The sequence below is a fragment of the Cynocephalus volans genome, chromosome 16, assembly GCF_027409185.1.
Source record: "Cynocephalus volans isolate mCynVol1 chromosome 16, mCynVol1.pri, whole genome shotgun sequence".
In the NCBI taxonomy this organism is placed as follows: Eukaryota; Metazoa; Chordata; class Mammalia; order Dermoptera; family Cynocephalidae; genus Cynocephalus; species Cynocephalus volans.
In genome coordinates, this window is record NC_084475.1 from 40,586,536 (window position 1) to 40,605,664 (window position 19,129).

At 39.9% G+C, this 19,129-nt stretch overlaps 1 protein-coding gene across 13 annotated transcripts in view; it reads left to right on the forward strand.

Moving 5' to 3' along the window:
• TRPM3 (transient receptor potential cation channel subfamily M member 3) overlaps window positions 1-19,129 on the forward strand; it is an 877,808-nt gene that overhangs the window by 678,755 nt on the left and 179,924 nt on the right. For all 13 annotated transcript variants that reach the window (XM_063080764.1, XM_063080766.1, XM_063080768.1 and 10 more), the window contains one exon: window positions 4,096-4,219. In XM_063080764.1, the coding sequence (XP_062936834.1) occupies window positions 4,096-4,219 (124 nt within the window). The remainder of the gene's footprint in view (window positions 1-4,095; window positions 4,220-19,129) is intronic.

The window sequence follows — 19,129 nt, forward strand, 5'->3', positions numbered from 1 at the left end:
TTATTCTGAGAAAAGTATTTCTATGTGTGGGTTGTACGGCCAGCATTTGATCAAAACACTAACAGCAAACTGTGGGAAGTTTTGTTGATTACCCTGAGCACTGGATAAACATTGACTTATTTTAAATTACTTGGTGACTCACCATAAGTACAGCATTAAAATGAACACACAAATGCCATAGTGCAGAGATCTTCCTTACTATAATGACCACACTTTCTATCACAAAACCCTCTAATTTGAAGTGTACCAAAAATAACATTGGTACATATGGAGCCACAAAGTAACAGTTTCCATAAATAGGACCACTTTGTCATCAACCCAATTCTAAAACTAAAATTTCAAATAATATGTTTTGGTGTCAGGAAGTGTTTTGACAAGACTATGTAAGACCATGTTTTGATGTCAAGAAATTTTTAATCACTATTCTAGTGCCATAAAAAGAAATCTAAAGTGGACTTATCTCTAATTTTGTTGATGATTAAATATTACAGCCAAATTTTTTTAATCAATATTGTGCAGAAAAATAAATGGGAAGAATTAGAAAAACAATAACTTCAGAAAAGTAAGCTTCCCAGTGTCCTGCCACAAAATAAGAAAGGGTCCTTGAAGAAGACGGAGTAAGCCTTTGTATCAAACAGAAAACATCCAGTTCAGTAGGGCAAATACATGTGAAAAATGAGAAGAAAATAAATCCTCAAACTACTAAATGCACTTTGCCGTTGCCCTTGTTTACCAGTTTCCTCTTATCTTCTCTAAATCTGTCTGATTTTCTTCAGATATTCTCTGTATAAACAAAAAGGAATATCATTTTCCCACAACAAATGAGCTTGAATTTCTGCCTCCAATGCAGATGATTAGGAAACTGAAAGATGTGCTTATAAAACACAACCGGGAAAAGCAACTCCATGGGGACAGGACTCAAGTCAATAGGCTCACCTCAAACGCTGAGATCATCGAGCTATGTGACTTGGCACAAATCATTTAACCTCCTTAGGCTACAGTTTCCTCTTCTGCAAAATGGAATTAACACCTGCTTGCCTCACAGATTGTAATGAGATTGTCTGTATAGCCCATTGTGGGTGGTAAACCATGATGTGCTATGGACACATCAAATGTTATCTGGGAAATTATTTAAAACAATGTTATTAAACTCCCATCAATGTAATGAGAACTAATATCTGTTATTTCTTTGTTAAGAGGTGAAATCTGCAAATGTTGGGGGGCTGTTAAAAGCAGAGAAGCACTAAAAATGAGACTTTCCTCTTGATGCAGTCAGAAGGATGGAAAAAAGAACTGAACCAGGAGTAGCAGTTATTTGATGTTTAATGAGTGTAACTTAATGCTTCAGAAGGACCTTTGTTCTACCTAAAGTCATCTCTGTTCCATCAGTGGTAGGCGTCCCATGCTTTGGAAAACACAAACCTAGAGAATCCTGCTTCTAGCATTCTATGGTGCTTGCTGCTAAATGATTTAGCCAAAGCCACAACTTTAGTCAGTTGTGAAATTAAGCTTGAAAGTATAGGATTCTTTCTGTCTTTCAGCTCTCCTAACCACTAAAACTAATGATCAGCTAAACTGCAACACATCATTCATCAATGTTTACAAAGTGACAGACTGGAAACAAGTGACAGAGTCCTCAAACTGTTAATGACATCAGGGAACTGGGATTTCATTACAGATGGTTGGCAATGAAAAACAAATTGTCGGTTGTTACCAGATTAAACACCTGCCGACGAATGACTGGATCTATCAAGTGGCTAATCAGGAGAGTCCCTTCTGTTGTTAATCATGTACAATATTTATGTACACTTGATATTACAAAACTCTCTAGACCCATCCACTTAGGTTACCTGTCAAGTAGACGCATGCCCAGGTGTAAGTGCTCATGTCTTGGTTCTTTAAGAAAATTAACTGACAACACAAATGTGATCGTGTCACTCTGCTGCTTGAATCCTTCGATGGCTTCTCATTGCCTGGGGGATAAAACCCAAAATCTCTAACACAGTCTCCAGGGCTCACCATGATCTTGTCCCTGCTCACCCCCTCTGCAACCCCATCTTTTTGCAGTCTTTAATTTGCCCTCTATGCTCCAGCCATATTGACCTTCTTTTACTTTCTTCAGACTAGGCTCGTCCATGCCATTTTGTCTGCTGAGAATGCTCTTGCCCAACTCCACCACCCCCAGATCTGCTAATGTTCATTCTTTCTTCAAGTCTCAGATGAAACAACACTTCCTCAGAGGATTCTTCCCCGAGCCCGCTAGATGACATGCATCTGTTACCAGCTTCTTTACTCCTTTGCCACTGACAATCACTGTTGAATTGCTGGTTCATGTCTTTCTATCCCACTGGGACATGAGCTCATTGAAGGCTGGGAGTGTATGTATCTCATCTATCCCTTTATCCCTAGCACATGCCACAGTGTCTGGCACTAAGAAACATTCACTATGCCTTTGTTGACTGAATGAACAAATGAATGAATGAATGGTTTCAGGCTGGTCCACAGCTAAGACCACAGCGTCATCCAGAACAACTTAGTAGTCTTGAGAAATGATCTGGTATCATTTATTTCATCCTTATTTGGATGATCCTTTTTTTCTAAAAGTGTATATTCTAGATAGACATCTTCCTGGGAGAGGGGTGAGAAGGGGCAGCCCAATCCTCCCTCTGGCTGAGTGACCCTCCAGGATTCTTGGTATTGTTCTGTCATGGGGAGTGTACCCTACTCAAAGTAGGGCCACCACAATATCTACCCTAGTACTTCAGGTGAACCTCACACAACCTGGTGCACAGCACGCCACTGATAGGAAGACATTCTCAAGCTTCCCGTCTTGCTTTCTTTTAAGTAATATCATTTGTCTTGCTTTCGTGTTAAAGGAAATTCCACAACTGCCTGCTCAAGTAGCTTCAGTGATGAAGGGAGGTGGTGGTGCGGTGCACTTGGTGTAAAAAGAGGCAGCCTGGTGTAGTGGGAAGAACCCTGGACAAGGAGTCAGAAGAACTAGATTGTGGTTCTGGCTCTGTCACTTATCTGCTGTGTGACCTTAAGTATTTGGCTCTTTCTGGCTAAAATGTCCGGCCTGTGAAATTGGACAAATCTCCTGTCTATAGAGTTCCTGAAAGCATCAAATGAGCTAATAATTTATTTTACTATTTTATCTGAGAGTTGCTGATACTTCTATTATGAAAGCAATTTGTTAACTGTAAAATACTAGGCAAATTATGGTAATTTTGCCACTGGTCCTTGAGAGTGGTTCTATATTCCTGACTTTGAACAGTACCTGTTAATAATAAAGTGAGTTTTTACTCTCTGCCATTTGATAGCTGGTATAGATAATAGCCTCGTTCTTACCAGGCTAGTGAGAGAGGAGTTAAAAATTAGTTGTGATTGGTCTGTATTCAAGACATAATTGAGCATTCATTGAATATGCATCTTCCCTGCTTTCATTCATTCTTCTACACTATAAAAACTATTTTTTTAAATAAAGTAGCCAGTATGATACGTCCTTATGGATCAGACTCTTGTTTGCTATAACAGAGCAAAAGCCTGATGTAAATAATAAGGATGCTAATCACAGGCCAGGTAGGCTACCACCTACCTGGAATGATTTTAGAGGAAACATACTCCTATTTCTGCTTATTGATGCTTGGAAATCCATTCATGAGTTATAACCTTTCTTTCGACAATTAGAGTTGACATAATTTAAATCTCCTTCATTAAAGTCATATAGTAAATTCTTACCAAGATGCAGATGATTAAGTGAAGGTAGTTTCTAATAACAACTTGAAGAAGAGGGACATATAGAAAAAAAAAAAGAAAGAAAGAAAAAAGAAAAGAAAAGGAAAAAGAGAGGCAAAAAAGAATTAAATTAATCCTCTTTGTTAGTTTCTGAGATATAGAAATTGATTTATTTTTAAATGCATTGCTTTTTAAATTATCACAGTCAAAAACACTATTATGAAAAGATACAGGGAAAAGTAACTCCTCTCTAGAATAAATTCTCATAATGCTTTCTTGTGTTCTGTAATATTTCTCAGAAATAGGTGCTGAATAGGAGCTGGTTTGACCTGTGTTTGGCATTGTTTTTAATTGCAGACTTATAAATGAGTCCTTGAGGGACCAGCTATTGGTAACTATTCAGAAGACGTTCACATACACTCGAACCCAAGCTCAGCATCTGTTCATCATCCTCATGGAGTGCATGAAGAAGAAGGAGTTGGTACGTACACAGCGTTTCCACGCGGGGCGGGCCCTTTCCACATTCCCAACCGTTTTCTTGAATCACGCACCAATATTCTCTTTCTGGCCGAGCTAACATCCTTCCTCAGGCTCCATTGGCTCTACTTGTTTCCTCCCCTAAATACCTAAAACACTGCTTTTCCGCCTTGGAATTTAATGAAGTGTGTGCAGGGTGGGGGGGGGTTAGCATCATTTCCTTTTGGAGCTCATCCGAATGTTTCTGATTGCCACCACCAAGTGAGCTGAAAAGACAAAATAGGTTTCCTTCTGGAAAGTGCTTCAGTTAATCCTCTCTTAGGTTCAGGGTAGTGAATCAGTGAAGTGCTTTGTGTCAAATACATTTAGTGACACAAGGTCTACGGCTAATATTCTAATCTGTACAGGTGGAAAATGGAGAAACGTATCCAAGGAATGCTGGTGACATCTGTAGCTTCTGAAGTGTCCTCCAGTAGCTACTGAAAAGCTTCTTACATCAGAGCAAAATGTCTTATAAATGTGGTTTAATTAGAGACCCTTTGTTAGTGTGAACAGAAATAGCACAAGCTAACATTTAAGGAGCACTTGCTACATGCCAGGCCGGGAGCTAAAAGTGATCTTTGCAATGGTCTGGATGAGAGGAGTACAATTATTATTCTCACCTTACAGATGAGGAAACTCAGACTCACTTGATGAGTACATGAGGACCTAGGACTCAAAACCAATGGTGCTTAATCTTTGTGGGAAGTACTTTTATTCAGAATTTTTTTCATTGAAGCTACTAGCATGGTGAATCACTGCTCTGGGTAGACCCCGTCAGGCCTCAGCAAGCAGAGACTATTCTCAAAGGTCAGTTGAGCCCGACTACTGACAGGGCTGGCAGAACATTTCGAAAAAGAACCGATTTTGAGCAGGTGAGACCCTTCTGCAGAAAGCATCCACCCAGCCTTTGTCAGAACCTTTCAGCAGCGTGCAGGTCTGAGACGAGAGGCTGCAGATGTTCATGGGACTTCTCATCTTGAGCATCCAGAGACCCCGGTGCACAGCCTGCCTCTCCACAGAAAAGCTGGCCAGGAGCTGGGGCACACGGTCATCATGCCGAGGCCCCAGGAGAGACTGCACCACCGCGGGAGGCGCCCCCGGCACGGGCGGTCAGTTCACGTCCCAGCTCACGCCGCCTGGGAGGCGCTGAACCCGCAGCCTGCACCGAGCGCCGCTGGTGTGCCAGTCCTGGAGACAGTGCCGACTGTGAAAGCTCCCCGCGGCTAGACGCTGCCGCAGTCCTGCAGACTCCTAGAAACGCAGGCAGGATCACAATCCTAGCAGCCAGCAGTCCTGCAGACTCCTAGAAACGCAGGCAGGATCACAATCCTAGCAGCCGCTTGGAGGTCATGAAACCAAATGAGGTTGAATGTACTTCTCTGGGTGTTTCATGGGAATGTTCTGCAAAATTCGGCCTGACACTTGGCATGTCACTTAATCATGGCTCCTGCTGAAAAGGTCAACTGCATTTTATTTATTTCTTTTTTAAGGAATAGACTTTATTTTTATAGCAGTTTTAGGTTTGCAGAGAACTTGAGCAATTCCCGTTACCCAGTTTCTCTATTATTAACATTTACATTAGTTTGGTACATTCGGTACTCAACTGCATTTTAAGGCAAGTTATTCATTATAAGAAATGTACAGTATTCCTACCTCCAGGCTAAGGAAATGTGTCCTTTACAAGCAATAAATTATCTTATCTCAATACCTAGAAAGTTAGAAAATAAGTCAGGAATTTTAAAAATCATAATTAAAATAATTTTCATTTTTGAGAATATTGATGTGCTCGGACAGTATTAGATGCTTCACAGATGAGGTGGACAGGAGGTGGGCGTTGTTTTTCTCCTTTGACAGGGGCAGGGGAGGGAACTGAGGCTAGGAGAGGTGAGGACATGCACACTTAGCCAGCAAGAGCAGGGCCAGGACCCTCTTGCTCCAGAGCCCCAGGCTGCATAGGACAGCACACAGAGCAAGGAAGCGTTGCATAGAGAAGACCCCTTCTCTCTTCTGTCCTTCAAGTTTCTTTTGATTTCCTTTACAAACTCCATGCCATATAATATTCTAAGGCCTATCTAACCGTTGCCAAGTTCAGCTAAGGGATTTAGTTCTAGAGTTCATGTGACATCTTTCTCACCCCAGCACCCAATGAATTTATATAATAAAGACCTGCACTCTAGATGTGTATTTAGTTTGTGAAACCCAGGGCTTGGGGCAGTGTGGCCTCATGGAAAAATATGCCTTGATGAGCCCTTTGCAGTTTCCTGGTAGGTGGGGCAGCCCCTCATGACATCATCACAGACGTACTACTGTAGTTTCTGCTCACTTCATACGCTCTTGAGAATATTCACTTCTCTGCTTACTCAAAACCTGTTGCCTTCTGAGATGTGTCTCCCTAGAAACCAACCCACAAGCTCATTTCCATCACTGCTTTTGCATTAAAAAAAATTAAAATTAAAGAGATAAAAAACTGTCCAGCAGCATTTTGGTTTGGAGACAAATTTGAGGGATCAGGACTTAGTGTCCCTCCACCCCCTTTCTTCTCAAGAGGAGTCTGATCATAAAGAACATCAGGACCAGGAAAAGAGGACCCCGAGTGGCCGTGCACACTCTCAGTCTGCTGACATGTGTAGAAGGCACAGAGCCTTTTTGTATCAGATGGCAATGGCAGCTCCTTCTCTATGTTACTGCCTCCCAGAGCTCCTGCCTGCCCCTGAGCTTCTGCAGAAGCCTTCCCTTGTCACCCCTGCCAACCCACCAGCCCCAGCCTGGGGCAGTAAATTTGCTTTTCCTACTCTGGGGTGAAGGACAGATTGGACTCAGAACTGTAAGCCCCATGGGATGTGTTGCCCCTAAACAAGTCATGATAGCTGATCGCACCAACCCAGCTCCCTGCTCACCACCTTCCGCTTCCACACTGGTGACTGCTCTAATTCACTGTCCTCCCTGCCAGCTGCTGGACCTCCTAGGGTCCAATGCAGTTCGTCTTTCCATCTCTTCCCAGTCACACCTGGGGATCATGTCTCCACTCAAAGCCGATGCTGCTCCAGCATCCAAGACTTTAAAATCCACTCCCCCTCCCACCACTTCATTCACGCTGAGCCTGAACTTGGATATCAAGCTTCTCCATAATTCACTAGCCTGAGAGCAAACGCCTCAGGTAATCTATGTGGAAGCATGTTTAGAAGTGTAGTTTTATTTTCCCTGTACCTTGAAGAGAGGCCACGCTGTGTTTTCCACTCTTCCCTCATCTGGGCTGTCTCCCCTCAGTCCCTCTGTTCTATGTGCCTAATGCGTCTCTGTACCACTCCCACCGCCGGGTCATTTGGGTCTGATTCACCCAGGCGGTCAATAAAGCTGGGCAATCCTGTGTTTGTCTCTAGTCAATAGCCTCTCTTGTTCTCTACAATTGTTGTTTTAAACCTTTTATACTCTTTTTAAGTTTCAAATCACATCTCTTATTCTTTTTATATATTTCAAGGCTAACTCTTTGTTGGTTAGCTTCTTCCAGTTTGGGATTTATTTCTTTACTATGTTTATGGAGTCCTTTGATAAACAGAAATTCTCAAATTTAATGCAGTTAAATTTATTACTCTTTTTTGTTTTGTACTTTTGCTTCCCTACCCTGATATCAAAAACATATTTATTCTTCTATATTTTCTTCTTAAATGTATCTAGTTTCACCTTTCACATTAAATCTGTAACCTATCTAGAACTGATTTTTTGTGTATGATATGAAGTAGAGATCCTACCTGATCCTGTGTCATTTACTGAAATGGTCCCTCCTTACATCACATAATGTAGCTCTGTCACAAACCCAGTTTCCATAGACACATGAGTCTTTCTGACTTCCCTACTTGCCTGGTCCTGCCCTAGTGCCACGTGCCCTACTGTCCTAATCTGTATAGCTTTATAATAAGCTCTGATGTATGGCAGGGCTTGTTATTCTCCAGGATGGCCACCTATTTTAGCCCTTTGCTCTTATATATAAATTTTAAAGTCAGCTTGTCAAGTTGCATACACACATGCACACACACACATTGTTGGGATGTGGATTAAAATTGTGTTGAACTTAAAGATTTATTTCCCTCAATGAAAATTAAAACCATAATGAGCTATCGTCTTATTCCAGTTAGAATGGCTGTTATCAAAAAGACAGAAAGTAACGAGTGCTGATGAGGATGTGGAGAAAAGGGAGCCTCCTCCATTGTTGGTGGGGATGTGAATTGGTACAGCCATTGTGGAAAACAGTATGGAGGTCCCTCGGAGAACTAAAAATGGATCTATCTTGTTACCCGACTATCCCACTACTGGGTACATACCCAAAGGAAATGAAATCAATATATCAAAAAGGCACCCACACTCCCATGTTCATCACAAAGCTATTCACAGTAGCCAAGCTATGGAATCAACCTAAATGTCCATCAATGGATGGATGGATAAAATAAAACTGTGCTATATACACAATGGAATACTATTCAGCTATAGAAAGAAATGGTATCCTGTCATTTGCAGCAACATGGATGGAACTGGAAACCATCATGTTAGGTAAAATAAGTCAGGCACAGAAAGACCAACATTACATCATCTCATTCATATGTGGAATCTAAAAAAAAAAAAAACTTTTTTAATCATAGAAGTAGAGAGTAGAATAATGATTACCAGAGGCCAGGAAAGGAAAGGGGTAGGAGGGAGAGGAAGTTATTGCTCTCAATGCTCAATAGAAGACCTACCCTTGAAAGAAATCCAGGGCCGTAGGTTCAAGCTCCCCCACTTTCTTCCCCACCACCCAATGCATCTCACTTCGTGCTTTCTTCCCTGTGTCTGATATGAGAGGAAGTCGTTCCTCTCTTCTTCTCCAAGACCATTTTCTAGACTTAGGCCACACAGCCCACCACCTTGCACTTCCTCTTGATCTTTCCCTAGAAAATGCACATTTCTTGTGCAGTGACCCTCTTCGTTGCACCCTCTGCGCTGGACTCTGCCTGGATCTTTCCCATCTTCCTAAACGTCAGTGCCCCTGTACTATTCAGCTCATTCTTCAACTTCTCCGCTTCTCCTCCTCTTTTCCTTGCCTTCCTCATTGATTTCATTCATAAATGTGGACATCGCCTGAAGCTTTGTTCTCAGTCCATTTATTCTTTTTGTCATTTTTTAAAGAAGTAATTTTAAATGCCCCCCTGTGAAAGATTGTATCAATTTCTCCTTGAAATTCTGTCACATTTTTTGGTTTACATATTTTGAGATTTTGTTACTAGGTTCATAAACTTTTAGATTATCTCCATTTCCTAGTGAATTACTTTTCTGTCATTATTCAGTGATCACACTTACTCCTGACCACACCTTTGCTTTGAATTTCAGTTCATCTGATATTATTAATACACTTATTTCAGCTTCTTTTAGTTCACACATTCCTGGTATAGTCTGTTTCCATGGTTTTTCTTTTTCTTTTTCAATTTTCAACTTTTCTGTACCCTATGTGTTAGGTGAGTTTCTTGAAAGTAATAACTTTTGGTTTTAATATCATATTAGAAATTCTATTTTTTAAATGGTAAATTTAATCTATTTGCATGTATTCTATGCTATTTACCTTGAATAACTTTTTAAATTTTGTTCATTTATTTGTTAAGGTAGTCTCAACTGCTGAGTGTCCTTTAAGTATTTCGCCACAATACCCTTTTTTTCCCTCGGTCATATCACCTGTTGGCTTCACCAATAACCTCCTTGGAAATTATTCACAAAACTGTATTTCTGTCTCTAAGCTTTCTCTCCCAATCTCCACAACCATAATTGCATCTCACAGTTGGATATCTCACCTGGTTCTCCCATCGTTACTTCAAGTTTTATACATCCAGAAACAAAATCCACCTCTCCGACATCCTTACGTGTCTCCCAACCCTGCCCCGCCACAAGACTCCTCCTTCCAATGCTTGCTTCATTCCCTCATCGTGAAAGCTTTGGCTTCTTTCCTTTTCCTCACTGCACCGCCAGGCCACCCCAGCCAGCCATCGCCAAGTTATTTTGATTTTCTTTCAGCAGTGTCTCTTGAGTTTGCCTCCTCTCTTTTGATTCCTGTGCCACCCTATTTGTTCTGATCCTTGCTTTTCTCAGTGGCACCATTGCGATGGGCTCCTGCCTGGTCTCAGCAAGGAAACCACGCTGTCCCTTCTCCAAGCTATTATATACACTGCTCCAGGCTTGGTTTCTTGAGGCCCAGTTTTGATTTTTTCCCTCCCCTGCTCAGATAAGTTCAAGGACTTCCTTTGACTCTTGACTAATGCCAAACTATTTTATGTGGCTTTTGAGTCCTTGCTAGTCTGAATATGGCCTGGAATTTCATCCCCCCCCCCCCCACTCTTCATACGTCTCTTCACCATTCTCTTCCTCAGCCAAATAATTCAGGCTTTCCAAACTCCCTCCTCATGGAAAATCATCCTCTCCTGCTGCTATTTCCACTTGCTCCAATTGTATGTAACTGCAAGCATTCAGCTGCAACATCTCGCAGTTGCTTGCTATGATTTTCAATAGAAAAGCGCCTGGTATGGTCTTAACATTGCCTAGTAGCCCATGTCTAAGCTGTTTATTGGTGGAAGCTGTTATACATCATCCCTCACACAGGGTCCCCGACACAATTTATTGTGTGTGTAACCTCTGCTAGAATTAGTGATTATAATAACCTGGATTAAAGAGTAATTATTTTAAATGAGATGCCTGACAGTGGTTGGCAATAAAAAGAGATAGAGAAAGAGAGAGAGAGATTTCAATAATTACCCAGTTAATCTGCATCTGGGCTAAAGGGACTTTATTATCCTTCTCTTACGCAAATAAAATATTCGTATGCCATCCTTTTTTTCCATAAAGGGAATTGCAAATTAATTATTGGAAATAATTGGAAATTAATTATAATTAGTTAATTACGTTGGAAGACAAAAAATAAACACCAACAATTTTTTACTAATTTATTGCATTCTCTAAAATGACTTCAGTCCTGATTACGAAATACAGGAAATCATCCAAATTTTATTCTTCTTACCTCAGGATCTAGAGCATTTTGCAGTTTTTCTATTTTATTATCATATGTTTTTTGGCAAATTGCTTCAAGAATCTTAATAGCTAAGATGTTATTTATTAGTTTCTAGCCCTACCTTGTAGTTTCCAAAATGAAGTAGTCATCTAATGGCTTATTTTGCTTTTATGTTGCTTATCACATATTTATTGGAGCGCTCATACATGAATGTAAAAAAAAAAAACAGCTTTCTAATCATAATTTATGTGGTGAAATTAATTAATTTAACACCTTAGTCTTCTAACTACTTTTGGGGGGCTTTTGAAATGCACTTCACAGCATTTGTGGTATGGTAACATGGGTTCCTATTTACTTCCCTACAGCTGATTCTCATTTGCAATAATAATTCTAGAATCAAGAAGCACACATTACAACTAGAGTAGTAAGTATGTTTATCCAGCCAATCAATTCAGGATGCACAGGAATGAAACTAAACTGATTTTTTCTTAAAATTAAAAAATAAACTTGATTTTTTCCTCATCAGTCAAGAAGCTTGCAAGGGCCATTGTGTTAGTCCATTTGGGCTGCAATAAAAAAATACCCTAAAGTGGGTAGCTTATAAACAACAGAAATTTATTGCTCACGGTTCTAAAGGCTGGAAAGTCCAGGATCAAGGCGCCAGCAGATTCGGTGTCTGATGAGGACCCACTTTCTCATAAATGGTGCCTTTTGCTACGTCTTCACATGATGGAAGGGGCAAGTAATCTCCCTCAGGAAGGATTCTTTTATAAAAGGGCTCTAATCCCATTCCTGAGACAGAACCCTTATGACCTAATCAGCTCTCAGAGATTCCACCTCCTAATACCATTACCTTGTTAATTAAGATTTTAAGATTCAGCATATGAATTGGGGTGGGGGGACACAAATATTCAGACCATAGCAATTATCCATCAGTAGACATGGAGAAGAGGTAGCTTGGGCAGGGTCAGAGGAGGCTTGATGTCTACCTTTATTGAGAACATAATGGACAGACAACCTGAGAAGCTAAACTTAAGGGTAGGTCACTGTTGTACCGTAGCAGCAGAAACTGTAGCACCTCATCATTAACATATTCTCTCTTGGGTAGGGCACCTTAAAATGAGGAAAAGCCAAGGACATATAAAATGTTCCAGTGGAATAAATGGAAACAAAGATATCAGATCACTTTTGCGTCCTTTTTAGTAACTTTTCTGTAGCATTGGATGCTGTCAACCTCTTCTTCCCTTTTAAAGTTACTTTCCTGTGGATTCAGTGTTAGACTCTCTTGATTTCCTTTATGTTTCTTTGTCACTTCTCTTCCAGTTCATTTTCTCTTTCCATTGTTAGTTCCTCTTCTTCCTTCTCATTATATAAACAGATATTTATCAAAGATCAATTCCTGGCTCTGTTCCTTTTGGTTCACTTTCCTGACTTCCATTACCATTTTAATTGAGATGACTCCCAAATGCACAAATATCTAGCCTTGCCTTCCTACAAACATCTGCATTTTAAACTGCACACTCTCACTCATACACTCATTCTTGCTTGCCTGAACTATCACTATTCCCTATGAACTTTCTCTCGTCTGGTCCAATATCCCCAGCAATCCCTCCTATACACAGCAGGGGTTGGCAAACATTTCTGTAAAGGTGCCAGTAGTAAATATTTTAGGTTTTGCATATTTTAGGTTTTACATTTGTTTCTTTGCTTGTTTGTTTTTAAACAATACATTTTTTACTAAAACATAATTGATTATACATGTTTGTGGTGTACAGAGTTGACTATCGATACCTATGTAATCAAATCAGGATGATTAGCATATTTGTCATTACAAAATGTAATCATTCTTTGTGTCCATGAACCAATTTCTTGCCACCCCCCCTTCTCTTCTCCCTTTCCCACCTCTGTTAACCAGTTCTGTTCTTTCCTTCTGGAAGTTTGGCCTATTATTGTGATCTTTCTTTCTTTCTTTCTTTCTTTCTTTCTTTCTTTCTTTCTTTCTTTCTTTCTTTCTTTCTTTCTTATTTATTTATATTTTACTTTTCACTTATGAATGAGGACATGTGTATTTCTCTTTCTGTGCCTCGCTTATTTCACTTAAATTAATTTTCTCCAAGCTCATCCAAGTTGCTGCAAATGACAGAATTTCATTCTTTTTTATGGCTGAGTAGTATTCCACTATGTATATATACCACATTTTCCTTATCTCGTCCTGCATTGATGCACATTTTGGTTGGTTCCATATCCTGGCTATTGTAAATAGAGCTGAAATAAACATGTGAGTACAGGTATCCCTTCAGCATGAAGATTTCCATTTTTTTTGAGTATATACCCAGTAGTAGGATTGCTGGATCATATGGTAGTTCTATCTGTAGTTGTGTGAGAAACCTCCAAACTGTTTTCCATAGTAGCTAATTTACAGCCCCATCAACAGTGTAGAAGGGTTGCCCTTTCCCCACATCCTTGCCAGCATTTGTTATTCTTTGTCTTTTCAATAATAGCCAGTCTAACTGGGGTGAGATGATATCTCAATGTGGTTTTGATTTGCATTTTGCTGATGATTAGTGATGTTGAGCATTTTTCATGTACCTGTTGGCCATTTGTATGTCTTCCTTTAAGAAATGTCTCCTCAGTTCTTTGCCCATTTTCTAATTGGATTATTTGGTTTTTTACTGTTAAGTTGTTTGAGTTTCTTATATATTCTGGATATTAATTAATCCCTTGCTAGATATATTGTTTTCAAATACTTTCTCCTATTCTGTAGGTTATCTTTTCACTCTGTTGTTTCCTTTGCTGTGCAGAAGATTTTTAGTTTCACATAATTCCATTTGTTTATTTTTTCTTTTGTTGCCTGTGCTCTTGGGGTCTTATTTGCCCAGTCCTACATCCTGAAGTGTTTCCCTTATGTTTTCTTTTAGGAGTTTTATAGTTTCAGGTCTTATATTTAAGTCTTTAATTCATTTTGAGTTGATTTTGGTATATGGTGAGAGTTACAGGTTGAGTTTAATTCTTCTACACATGAATCTCCAGTTTTCCCATCACCATTTATTGAAGAGGCTGTCCTTTCCCCAATGTATGTTCTTGGCACATTTGTCAAAGATCAATTGGCTGCAAGTATGTGGATTGATTTCTGAGGTCTCTATTCTGTCCTGTTGTTTCCAATGTCTGTTTTTATGCCAGCACCATGCTGATTTGGTTACTATAGCTTTGTAGTATTATTTGAAGTCAGGCAATGTAATGCCTCTTGTTTTATTTGTTTTGCTCAGGATTGCTTTGGCTATTTGGGGTTTTTCATTGTTTCATACGAATGCTATTTCTGTGAAGAACATCATTAGTATTTTGATGGGGATTGCATTGAATCTGTAGATCAACTTGTGTACTATGGATGTTTTCACAATGTTAGTTCTTCCAATCCATGAACATGGAATGTCTTTCCATCTTTTTTGTCCTCTTTAATTTCTTTTGTAGTTCCTGTCATAGAGGTCTTTCACCTCCTTGGTTAAATTTATTACTAGGCATTATATTTTTCTGATTATGATTGTAAATGGGCTTGCATTCTTGATTTCTCTTTCTGCTAGTTCATTGTTGTAGTATAAAAATGCTACTGATTTTCGTATATTGATTTTGTATCCTGCAAATACACTGAATTTGTTTATCAGCTCTAAGAGTTTTTTGGTAATCTAGGTTTTTCTGTATGTAAAATAATGTCATCTGCAAACAGGAAGAGTTTTACTTTGTCTTTTCCAATTTGGATGTCCTTTTCTTTATTTCTCTTGTCTGATTGCTCTGGCTGATACTACCAATACTGTTAAATAGGAGTGATGAGAGTAGGCTTCTTTGTCTTGTTCTTGTCCAGGGTGACATTGGCAATGTGTCATATATGGCTTTTATTATGTTGAGATACTTTCCTTTAATACTTAATTTGTTTAGAGTCTTTATCACGAAGGGATGTTGAATTTTGTCAGATACTTTTTCTTTGTCTGTTGAGATGATCAGAAGATTTTTGTCCTTGATTGTGTTGATGTGGTGTATCACATCTATTGATTTGCATATGTTGAACCATCCTTGCATTTCTGGGATGAATCCCACTTGATCCTGATGTATACTCTTTTTGATGTGCCGTTGTATTCTGTTTGTTAATATTTTGTTGAGATTTTTTGCATTTATGTTCATGAAGGATATTGGCCTGTAGTTTTCTTTTTTTGTTGTATCTTTGTCTGATTTTGGTAATAGAATGATGCTGGTCTCATAGAATGAATTTGGGAGAATGGCTCCTGTTTCAATTTTTTGGAATAGTTAGAAAAGAATTGGTGTTAATGCTTTAAATGTTTGATAGAATTCAGTAGTGAAGCCAACTGGTTCTGGGTTTTTATTTGTTGTGAGACTGCTGATTACTACTTCAATCTTGTTGCTCATTATTAGTCTGTTCAGGTTTTCTATTTCTTCTTGGTTCAGCCTTAGTAGTTCGTAAGCATCCAGAAATTTATCCATTTCCTCCAGGTTTTCAAATTTGTTGGCATATGGTTTATTACAGTCTCTAATGATTTTTTGTATTTCTGTGGTATCAGTTGTAATGTCTCCTCTTTTAATTCTGATTTTTGTTATTAAGGTCTTGTCTCTTTTTTTATTAACCTAGGTATTGGTTTGTCTATTTTGTTTATCTTTTTGTTTTGCTGATATTTTGGATCCTTTTTGGATCCTTATTTCATTTATTTCTGATCTGACCTTAATTACTTTTTCCATCTATGAATTTTGGTGTTGGGTTGTTATTGTTTTTCTAATTCATTGAGATGTAATATTAGGTTGTTTATTTGAAGTCTTTCCATTCTTTTGATGTAAGCACATATTGCAATAAATTTCCTTCTTAGTACTCATTGAATTTCCTTAAGATCGTTTCTCTAAATTCTTTTTCAGACATTTCAAAGACTGCTTGCTGTTTGAAGTCTGGTACTAGAGAATTATTGTGTTTCTTTGGAGGCTTCATATTTTCTTGGGTTTTGTTTGTCTGTTTGTTTTTGTTTTTGTTTGTATTTCTATTATCCCTATGTTGATGTCTGGGCATCTGGTGGAGCAGTTGCTTCTTCTATTACTTTAGAATGCCTTTTGAGGAGAGTGACTCCTTCCCATAGATATGTTTTATCTTGACCACTGGGTAGGGTGTTTTAGTATTGGTTTGGGTAGATGCTGTAGGGTAATCTCTGTGTGGTTACTTTGACCTTATTTGACATCAGAGTTGACAGAGTGCCTTTGTGTCCTAGGCACTGGGGCACTCAGTGAGTGACACTGTGTTGGGACATCAATGTCATGGTTGGGATCCTGAGATCTTGAAAGAAGCTCCTAGGTGCCCTGTCTCTCTTTGACTGAGGTTGTTGACCCTGGGTGGACTTACTAGCACTGCAGCTAGTGTCCTGTGACCCTGATAGAAGTGCTGAGGTATACTGAAGCTCCTCAGCTTGAATGGACGAACTTAGGCAGAGTTTCTCTTTTCCATAGGCAGAGGCTTCTTCTGGGTCCTTGATTCTTCCTCTTTCCTCCTGCCTGGTAAAATGCAGTAACACCTGAATCCGGGTGAGGTAGGAGCTGATGACACCCAGGCTGGCTGTGCAGGGAGAGAGCCAGCTGTGGCAGCAATGCTCTGAGGCTGGGTGGTGGCAACTGTGAGGTCATGCTTTCCTCTTCATTTCAGGAACTGGACTGCCAAGTGTGAAGCTGCTGAGCTGCTTCTCAGAAATTGGTCAGGGCCATTAGGCAGACCTGCAGTGAAGTGACCCATCCAGATGTTTCTGGGCAATGGGCAGGGCCACTATGCAGTCCTGCTGTTAAGGTGCCAGTGCAGCTGCTTCTGGGACTTTTGGCAAGCCTGCCAGGTATGACTGTTCAGTATGAAACTAATTTGCCACTTCTCAGAGAGAAGCAGATGCAGTTTGTTTCCACCAGCCCATGGTCATACTCATCAGGGTTGAGACCCATGTGCTGTTTTTCTTGGTTGGGGGCTCAGGCACACACAACTCAGTCACCTGGAAGGGCTGCAGGTAGGGGGAGAGGGAAAGGGGTGTTCCACCTGAGGAAGGTCTGCTTATCTGATCTCTGGCTGGGAACATGGGGGTTGCATCAGTTCAGCAAGACTAGTATTGGTTTCCCAGACTGTAAAACTAGAATCACAGCTGCTTTGAGCCCAAGCTTCAGGCCATCAGGATCAGGGTGGTATAGCCTCTCATCTGAGTGCTTTGGGTAAAGGGCAGAGCCTTAAAGCTGGGAAAGTCCAATGGCTACTCGCCCCAGGACAGGGCATGCTCCCATAACAGCTCTGGTTTCAGGATGGCACCATCCTGTGTTGGCTTGGATCTCAGGGGTGGAGGTGGGAAGTGTGCAGTTTGTACTAGTGTTCTACAACAATGCAGTGTGTATTTTCTAGGGTACTGCCCACACTTGGCTTCAGGCTTGTCCTACCAAAAGATCTGCAGGCCTTTGTGGCAAGGATATGGGTTGGGGTGGGTCCTCTGCCTAACTTTTTGCCACAAGGGAAAATTCTTCCTGTACCAATCATGGTGTTGAAGATGTGGCAGCTGAGGCCATGTGCCTCTTTCTCCTCTCTATGCTACCATTCTGGGTTTTTGTGTTCCACAGTGATCTCACAAGTCTCCTGCTGCACTCAAACACTTTCCTACTGATGCTGCTGTCACTATTTAGCTGTTAGTTGTTTCTGTCCTCTTCTGTGGGAGAAATGTGCCCTGGGCACCTCTAGTCTGCCATCTTGCCTCTCCCCTTTTAAACAACGCTTTAAAATATAAAAACCATTCTCAACTTACTGGTTATTGAAAAACAAGCCATGAACCAAATTTAACCCACAGGTGGTTGTTTGCTGGTCCTTTGCTATAGCAATGCCAGATACTTCTTGCTAAAGCACAGTGCCAATCACATCACTCCTTTGAATGTAAAATATAATGTTTTGAATATAGTTCCAGCCTTAAATTTCATTGCTTCCTTATGGATCCTACATGCTAACCAAACTGATCTTGCAGTCATTTTTAATTGCCTACTTCTCTGCTTTTATTCTAGCTGATAGCATTCTCTTTTTATTCTAGCTGATAGCATTCTCTACCATATCCAATTGCCAAACACATGCATGTGCATGCACATGTACACATGCACACACACCTAGAACACTTAACTCCTTTATTTGTAAGTCCCTTGTGGTGCTTATCTTTAATATTTTAAATTATTTATGCACATCTCTAACTTTCCATGTAAGCTCTCAAGAGCAGAGCCTGTGTCTGATCCATTATTCTGCTTCCCCTGCACTTATGCCTAGTGAGCGTGCCTAGTACCATAGCATACACATAGAAGACCCTCAATAAATCTTTGTTTAACAGATGAGTGAGTGAATGAATAAATTCAGATGACTATACATTAGTGGAAATGATACATATTCAGCATCCATAAATTGTGTTAAAATCTCTACTAACAGTAGCACATCTCTTTAGGGAGCTATAGATATGGTTAATGGACTTAGATTAGTTTCAGGCTCATCCACTCAAGTTGCTGGACCCAGGGGAGGCAATCTAATGTGGTGATTCTGAGGAGAGGAGTAAGCTCTAGAAGCAGACAAACCAGGATTCCAATTCCGGCTTCATCACTCAAGTGGCTTAACCTGCATTAAGCCCCAGGATCCTCAGCTTTAAAATAGAATGATGATAATACCCATGTGTTCTAGGATGTGTCATATGTGGACCTTCCTCCTTTTTGGTGCAGACTATTTTCGATTGTTATCTTTTTTAAATTTATTTTTTATTACTATTTTTTTTATTTTAACTTCTCAATATATAGTCAATTTTTTTTTTTTTTTTGTCG